The sequence below is a fragment of the Rhipicephalus sanguineus genome, chromosome 11, assembly GCF_013339695.2.
Source record: "Rhipicephalus sanguineus isolate Rsan-2018 chromosome 11, BIME_Rsan_1.4, whole genome shotgun sequence".
Classification (NCBI taxonomy): Eukaryota; Metazoa; Arthropoda; class Arachnida; order Ixodida; family Ixodidae; genus Rhipicephalus; species Rhipicephalus sanguineus.
The window spans coordinates 95,648,402-95,657,001 of NC_051186.1; the positions used below are offsets into that span (position 1 = coordinate 95,648,402).

Sequence of the window (8,600 nt, forward strand, 5' to 3'; positions counted from 1 at the left end):
TGTTGACTTTTTCCGAACACCTGGTGACCTCCTGAATTGCACGTCAGAGGTGTTTCTCGCCTTTTTCTTTTGAATTAACCGAAAAACATGACGATGAAGTCAAAATTTAAACTACGGAAATGTATTTCAGGAACTACGAAGAATCTTCCTGGAATTGTGGGCTGCTGTGCTCACAGGCACCTAGATGCGTTACAAACAAAATCTATGCCCTGTAGCCTGCCTGTAGTGGCACATGACATTAACTCTTACAAAAGCCTGTATGGGAAAAAAATATTTCATTATTTTGTTTCGCTGACAATGTCGTCCTTTAGAAGAAATGCGAAGAAAAATAAATCAATATCCATTCAGCTGGATAAAACTCGTCATGTGCACTTGCGCGTCTACGAGGCAAATGCATAACCACGCCCCGATTAGTACTCGGTGCTATTTCGACGGTACTTGCTTTCAGATGTGTTCATCTTCAACAGCTTAGTATTGCGTCTAGGCAAGATAAACAAGAAATGAACATGTTGCATATCTCTGTCATGCATTATCTGGTGGTGACCGCTACATGAAGCTTGGCGCGAAGTGGTACCCTATTATAGGTTAGTTGGAATAATTTTGACGAATATCTGCTCTTTCTGAGGTATCTTTGCTAGCTAGCATCAGATTCACCGACAAAATACTGCCGACTTTCACTGACAATTTGTAGCCTATTCTGCAATGTTTGCGCACCTCGACGACCAGCCTTTTTTTCTTTGAAATCAATCTTGAAAATCCGGAAAGATATATCTTCACGCCAGAAAGCAAAGAAGTTGCGGCTGAAGTTTCTGCGAGCGACCCGCCTCGTTCAACAATTATGACACTTGTCTGTTTGTTTGTGGGCGTGTATATGTGTGTGTGTCACGAGCGAAAGAAGACGACGCTCGGTGTGTGTCTAGCGCTTTCGCGCGAAGAAAACGAAGGTCGGCACCGAGCTCGCGCGCGCTCGGGCAGCTTCGAAGAATAAAAAAAAGGTCAAATAGTCCCTTCCTAGTCTCCAGTGTGTTCGGTCGTCTTTCTTACGCCGCCTCGGAACCCATATTGTCCGACAGCCACAACGGCACGCCACATTTGGCGCCCAACGGCTCGGGGTGCGCTAAGAAGACGTTCATATGTTCTATGTAGGGACGTCGCTCTCTACGCGCTCCTTTGGCTGAACCACTGACTTCAGGACAACGTCGGCTCCGTGAACCCAAGATGGCGACCGCCCCGTGTTCCATCGACCTGTTCGAACAGCTGGATGACACCGGCCGGGTGCAAGCCTAAAGGTCAGCTGTGTCCGAAGCCGGTGCCCTGAAGACCGAGGTGGATCAGCTCCGGCGCGAATTGGAGAAACTCAAAATCATGCTTTCGAAGAATGACGACGCCGCTAGAGACGACGACGCGCGAAAGCCACCTCTTGACCCGCAGCTGCAGGCAAGTCACGACTTCTTCTGCAACCTATTTGCTCCGCTTGTAGAACGCATCGAGTGCTTGGAGTCAAATACGCATGACGATTCTGACGCCGAATCAAGCACAAGTGCAGAGGAGAGCAGCGCGTCGATGAATACTAAACGCGGCTCGCGAAATCAACAAAGGAAAGCCAGAAGCGATAATGCCATATGCATGTCTAACGGTGAAGACGCTTTCAAGTTTCGCGACTTTCAAGTTTCGCGGCGAGCTCCTTACCGCATCTCGGGAAAGATCTAAACGCCTGATTTCACCAAGTCGATTACTGGTTCAGAACCTTCAGCGTTCCTGACGAGGTCGTCATTCTGTTCATTATTTCGAGGCTCCCAGCTAACGACTTTACATGAATGCGTCACCACACAAATGTGGCGGATATCACTATTTGGCCTGATATGAAAGCAGCGTTCCGCCGATGTTATCACATGGACTGCGATGTAACGGCTAAGCAGCGAATGTACGGAGCAACGCAATGCGCTGGAGAGTCCTGTACAGACTTCGCATACCGCAAGTTGGGCCTCATGGAACAATTCAATTATCATGTGTCAAGAGAAGCCAACAAGAGAAGTGTCAAGCCATCATGGCTACGTTATCATCTAAAGAAAAGAAACATTTCTTCGACAAGACCTTTAGGCAGCTAGACGACATGATAAGTTCCTTTCTGCGCTTTGACCATATCAGAAATTCTGAGGAAAGTGTTCAAATTATGGTTGCGCAAGAACGCGAGAGTCCGTCGAGAACGCAGCCTGCCAAACGCCGCGTTGACTTGAATTGTTAGCCTCAAAAGCTTCTGCGCAATCGTCAGCGTACGGATAGTATAGAGTCGAACAGTTCCTCGAATGATCAAGCAGCACAAAGAAACGCACCTAAAAAAGATGACACAAAAAGGAAAGGCGTATCTGTTGCGGCATTCGACTCATCGCGGGACGCGTGTTTTTGAAATATCCCAAGGAAACGCCCCGAGAATTCGTAAACTGTGCTTGAATTGCTCCAGAAGTGGTCATTTTGCCACGCAGTGTCGTCTACGGCTAACTGCAGAATTTTTGAAGTGCCAGGAAGAATTTGAATCTTCCAGTGCATTACAGCGAGCAAACGGACAGCTGGTGACGCCAATACCCGCGAGCAGTCGCCAGTAAGTGAGCAGGTGTCGTGTGCCTCAGATGATGATGATGATGAAATAAACTTTTAATTTGCCGAAACAGTGTCCCCGAGCTCGTAAGCTTGTGGTCAACCTAGGTGGGAGGGTCCCTTAGTCCAGGAACCCTCTGGCCGCGATCGCCTCCTGGGCCCTGGCGACGAGTCCTCGTTGGTCGAGATCTTGGCCTCCCACGTCTCGGCGAGGAGGTTGTTGTGTGCGGTCGTCGCGGGCTTGTTATCGGCATCTTGGTGGCGCCACGGGCACTCGAGTATGAGGCGTGCCAGTGTATCTGGAACGTCGCATATCGGGCAGTGGTATGCATGAGGCGTCGGGTAGATGGGACGTAGCAGGGTACCGTGCGTGTACGTGTTGCTTTGCAGTCTTCGCAATGCTGTTGTTTCTTCCTTAGTTAGCTTGGGATGAGGTGGCGGATACACCCTGCGAGCTAGGCGATAGGGTTGCAGTATGGCGTTATACGTCCGGGGTACGGTCTCCACTTCTGCTGCAGCGCTGGCTAACCGCGGTTCGAGCGAGGCGGTGAGGGAGGCCCGGTTGACGTGACCGCGCGCCGCGGTGTCAGCCGCTTCGTTTCCCTCGTGTCCCGGCACCCACACTACGCAGGTGTAAGGAAGCGGAGTGCTGCTCTTACTCAGAATTTGGAGTGCCTCAATTGAGATTCGGCCTCGCGTGTAATTGCGGACAGCAGATTGGGAGTCTGTGAAGATTACGAGCGCGTCCGTGCTTGTCGTCGTGGCGAGGGCGATCGCCGCTTCTTCCGCCGCCTCGGAGCTCCGCACCCTGACGGTGGCAGATGCCAGCTCATTTCCGCCTGCGTTGACTACGCTTAAAGTGTAGGCGTTTTTGCCCGGGTATTTAGCCGCATCGACGTAACGAGCGTCTGAATCGTGCTGGTGTCGTCTTCGGATCGTGTCGACTCGAGCGATCCGTCGTTTCCGATGATACTCGGGATGCATATTACGCGGCACTTGGGCGATGCTCAGTGAGTCTCCCAAGTATGGCGGTACCTTCACTTTGCGGTCCGCCTCGCAGGTGTAGCACTCCCCATAGCCCAGGTGCGCAAGGACCGATCTGCCCGTCGACGTGAGCCTCAGTCTGTCGAGCTGACTGGTCCGTTGTGCTTCTAACTGCTCTTGCCAGGTGCTGTGCACCCACATTCGAAGGAGTCTGGTGGTCGACGCCATCGGAGGTAACCCCATGGCGAGCTTCGTAGCTTTGCAGATGAGCACATTCAGCTTATCGACTTCAGATGTCTTGAGAGCGAGGTATGGAGTTCCGTAAGTGATTCTGCTGGTTAGAAGAGCTTGTACGATTCTTAGGGTATCTTGTACCTTCAGACCACTGTGTTGATTGGCGACTCTCCTTACGAGGTGCGTGAGTTGGAAAATTTTGTGTTGAAGTCGAGGAAGCGTGGCGGCCCCTGATCCGTCGCTGTGCAGGTGCAAGCCGAGTACTCGAAGCGAGGCGACGTTGGGTATTTGCACCCTGTGGAGGGTGACGTACGGGTCTGGTGCTTCGTAAGTTGGAGGTCTTCCTCTCGTGTGCGCCTTGAGTACAAGCAATTCCGATTTTTCAGGTGCGGAATGGAGGCCGCATCTGTGAAGGTATTTCTCGATGACGTCGACCGCTTCCTGCAGGCAGCTTTCTTGCTCTCCTGTGCTCTTGCCTCGCGTCCACAGCGTAATATCGTCGGCGTAAATGGCGCGACGCAGGCCCGGTATATTTTCGAGAAGCCGGGGGAGCTGAAGGAGCGCCACGTATAATAGAAGTGGTGACACGACAGAGCCTTGAGGGGTGCCCCTGTTCGGCAGCTCAAATTTGTTACTCCATAGGTTGGATATTGCCACCGTAGCCGTACGACCAATGAGAAAGTTTCGAACATAGCAATAGGTCTTTGAACCGCAGCCGTTGTCTTCGAGATTCTGCAGTATGGCTTTATGGCTAACATTGTCGAAGGCGCTTTTGACATCGATCACAAGGACGCGCGACTTGCTGTTCTTGCTCAGGTGGTTAACCAGATCTTTCAGGAGTAAGAGGACGTCCTGCGTAGAAAGAAGCTGGCGAAATCCGGACATGGTGTTTGGGTAGTACCCATTGTCTTCAAGGTGTGACGTGAGCCTGTCATGTATCATATGCAGAAAGAACTTGCCAACGCAGGAAGTCAGGGAAACGGGCCTTAAGTTCTCAACAGCTAAGGGCTTATTGGGCTTAGGTATCATGATCACCTCCGAATGCTCCCACGCGGCAGGAAGTTCTCCCTTTTCCCAGCACTCGTTGTAGTACCGTAGGAGAGCCATCAAAGCCTGATTGGGTAGCTGTCGGAGGTGCTTGTTCACTATCCTGTCTTTGCCCGGACTCGTGTTTCTCGTGAGCTTAGAAATGACTGCTTCAAGCTCTGCTGGTGTGAAGGGCCTGTCAAGGTCAGCGTTGGGTATTCCTTAATATTCTTTGGGCGGTGGTGGGATTGTCGCTGATTGGACGGGACCGCGGAGCTTGTTACATAGTTCACGGATTAAGTCTTCCTCCGAGCCTTCGTAGTTGTGTTAGTCTACAGATGCGCTGCCGCTGCTGCGTCTTGGTGGGGCTCTCGTCGAGGAGAGCACGCAACAGGCGCCACGTCTTCTTGCCTCAGAAGCGGGTTCTTTTTTCGTTCCGGTAACCATCAACGGTATCATCAACAATTAAAGGTATCTTGCACTCTGCAGCTTCCAAAAGTTTGATTAGGGCATCACTTGTTGACAAACTCAAACTAAGCATAAGGCCTTCGTCCCTACGTTTGGTAGGAGCTGGCGGCCATCACCTGCAAAATTTGAGTCATGTCAGAGCTGTGCTAACAGTGGATTACCAAACACTGCAGCATGACTTTTTCGTTGTTCCCCGGTTACCTCATGAAGGAGTCCTTCTAGGCGACGACTTCTTGCGGGCCTAAGGAGCCGTCATCGACTGGGGCTCGAAGAGATTTTCTGTGTCTGTTCCTCGAAGGCTGCGCAAGGTCTACCTGGTTAGGGATCAAGCACTACCAGCTTTATCTCGGAAGTTCGTTCCCGCGACCTGGCGTCGTAGAGCTGAAGACAATGATCATGTAGTGGTCATCTAGGGACAAAGCTCTTGTACGACCACTATTCAGTAATTGTGGAGCCCATGGTTGCAGACGCATCAGAAAATTCAAAGTTTTGATGACGAACTGTTCATTTCAAGCCGTCGTGCTTCCACATCAGATGACAATTGGCCTCATACAGGAACCAAGCGGAATTGAGGATATTGAGCTCTCTGCAGATGACTGCCAAGAGATCCTACAAATTGCATGCCTGCCTTCTCCTGAAGACCTTGATGCATCATCAGCTCGTACAATCGTCGACCCGCAGCATCATTCAGTCTCTATCGGCGACGTCGGCTTTAACATGGGAACAATGTTATCTTCCAGTGAACTGCAGGTCGTCAAAAATTGGTTGGCGCGACATTCTACTTCCTTTGCGCAATCAAGTACTGATGTAGGCTCCTGCACAGTTGAACGACATTGCATTCCACCTGGAACCAGTACAGCTTGCTCTCGTCAAGAGCATGATTTAGGACCAAATATAGTGCGACCTTCTTGGAGTCCATGGGCGTCACCACTGGTCCTTGCAGCAAAGAAAGACGGGACGACGCGCATGTGCGTCGATTATCGACGTCTCACGCAGTCACTGAGGACATCATTTGCCATTTTCCAAGGATTGAAGATGCGCTGCAGGCACTCACCGGAAGCAAGTATTTCTGTGTTATGGACTTGGTGTCTGGATTTCACCAGATCGCTATGCATCCAGATGACATCTAGAAGACTGCCTTCGTTACGCCGTGGGGTCTTTCCGAATTTTCTCGGATGCCATTTGGCCTTAAAGGTGCCCCATTTACTTGTCAGCGAGCCGTGGATACAATCATTGACGGTATTAAATACGACAATGCCCTTGTCTTTATGGATGACTGTGTAGTCTTCAGTCGGACATTTGAAGAACACGTTTCGCACCTTGAAAACATCGTTACAAGGTTCGGAAAAGCAGCCTTGAGGTTCATGCCACAGAAGTGTTTCTTCTTCTATACTGCCATCAATTATCATGGGCACGTTGTTACAAAAGATGGTGTATATCCTGTCCCATCAAAACTGGCAGCTCTTCAGATGTTCCAGCCTCCTAGAAACGTTCAGGAACTACAGTCGTTAATCGGGCTTACATCGTACTTCAGGAAGTTCATACCGAAAACAGCTTTATTGCCGCACCTCTCCGATCACTCCTAAAGATGAATTCTGCTTATTTTTGGGAAGATGACCAGCGAGTTGTCTTTGAGATATTAAAGCACGCTTTGAATCAGCCGCCTGTCTTCAAGCTGTTCTTCGAGCAGCCAGAATTCGGCGTCCAAGTACACACAGGCGGATCTCGGCGGCTGTGAGCGCGTAGAAGACAACGACGATCGCATGGGCGATCGTGTCACAAGGCAGCCGCTGGCAGCGGGCAGTTGCGGCCAAGGCTTCGACCAGTAAAGATGTGTCTCTTTGGGTCTTGGCCTCATCTCTAACGAGTTCAGGGCTAGATACAGCCGCAAAACACTACAATATATATATATATATATATATATATATATATATATATATATATATACACACACTCGTGCTACGAAATCGCCTCTGGAGGGCGGCATTGACTTTTGCGTGTCGGTCTGTCCCGGCCACGCAGCGACTTGGTCCGATCAGGTGCCAACGATGCCTCTGGCGGTCGGCGTTGGCTGTGTAGTAGGGGTTGCTGGTCTTCGCCACGCTGGTATCTGGCATGGAGATCTGCATATGGCGACTCAGGAGGGCGCCATAGGCTGTGCTGTCGTGGTCGTAACGGCTTAGGCGATTTGCTCTGAGGAGGCTGCCGGAACAGCATCCGACGAACCATATGGGCTTGCACGGCTTGTCGGTGTGTCATTCCCACGTCTTTCTGGAAGCTGGTTGAATATGAGTCGTGGTCACCACTGGGAGGACAGTGAGGAATTTCGTCAGAAAAAAATTTCCATGACTGTGGGGAGACTCAGAAATCATTTTCATAAGCGGCATTCTCCACGTTAATGAGGAGGACTCCATCCTCCTCACTTTCGGTGTCGTCCAACAGCTCCGGAGGCGGTCCTTCTGGTACACCGGGTGCTTTGAGTGGGGGGTCCAGCGAAGACGTCTTCGGAATAGATGGCACGTCAACAGGCGGATGGAGTAGCGAAGCCGCAACATTGTTGCGCTTGTCCGGAAGAACCTTCTCGCTCGGTGGAAGATGATCGCGTGCCAAAGACTGCTGTGGAATCTGCGGAAGCTGCTCCGGTGGGTCTGCGAGCACGTTTATGGTTGCCGTGGGCTCTTCCGATGCTCGTTGCGTGTCAGGCATGACAGGAGCTGGCGCCACCACATGCACCTGTAGCAAAGGCGAAACTTGGGGCCTAGTCTTTACCTGGATCGGATGAGGTGTGCCTACGGAGGCCGTTCTATGGTGTTGGTGAGCTTGATCTCCGAGAGAGGGTACGTTGGTGGACTTCCACACAGCAGCGTCGGGAAGGTGTGTCTCATACTTCTTATCCGCGGTGAAGAATAAGTCGGGAGTGGGGATGTTGCTGGCATAAGAAAGCGGCCGAAAAAGGCATGTCAACCTGGCACACCACTCAGACCAGGATCGTAGCCTTCGTAGGCGTGCCACGCCACTGCGGCTTCTCGAAGGCGGTCGATGGCCACCAGCCATTTGTGATTTTCGGGCCAGGCATGGAGGGTGCCGAGGGAGTTTATGGTCTCAACCTGGGCTGGGCAGAGATACTCAGAAAAGATACAGATATCGAAATACACGAACTGGAAGCCTAAAATACAGATACTGAGATACATTTGCCTTTAACGTAATGGGATATTTCGGAGATACTTTTGCAATAAACGAAAAAAGTATCCCGGAATACAGTTACAGCGATACAGATACTGGAATACTTTTTT

At 51.0% G+C, this 8,600-nt stretch overlaps 1 protein-coding gene across 1 annotated transcript; it reads right to left on the reverse strand.

Moving 5' to 3' along the window:
• Positions 1 to 410: 410 nt before the first annotated feature.
• Positions 411 to 8,013, reverse strand: LOC119375243 (uncharacterized). The gene is made up of 3 exons (XM_037645425.1): positions 7,731 to 8,013; positions 2,798 to 5,021; positions 411 to 480 (listed from the first exon to the last, which is right to left on the reverse strand). The coding sequence occupies exons 1-3, from the start codon at positions 8,011 to 8,013 to the stop codon at positions 411 to 413; spliced, it is 2,577 nt and encodes an 858-aa protein (XP_037501353.1).
• Positions 8,014 to 8,600: the final 587 nt, after the last annotated feature.

Coding starts and splice junctions, on each gene's coding strand:
- LOC119375243 (XM_037645425.1), bottom strand. CDS start 8,013: ATGCCTGACACGCAACGAGCATCGGAAGAGCCCACGGCAACCATAAAC. Junction 5,022..7,730: donor GCTGTTGGACGACACCGAAA/GTGAGGAGGATG, acceptor CCTTCACACCAG/CAGAGCTTGAAGCAGTCATT. Junction 481..2,797: donor AACAACCTCCTCGCCGAGAC/GTGGGAGGCCAA, acceptor TATCTTGCCTAG/ACGCAATACTAAGCTGTTGA.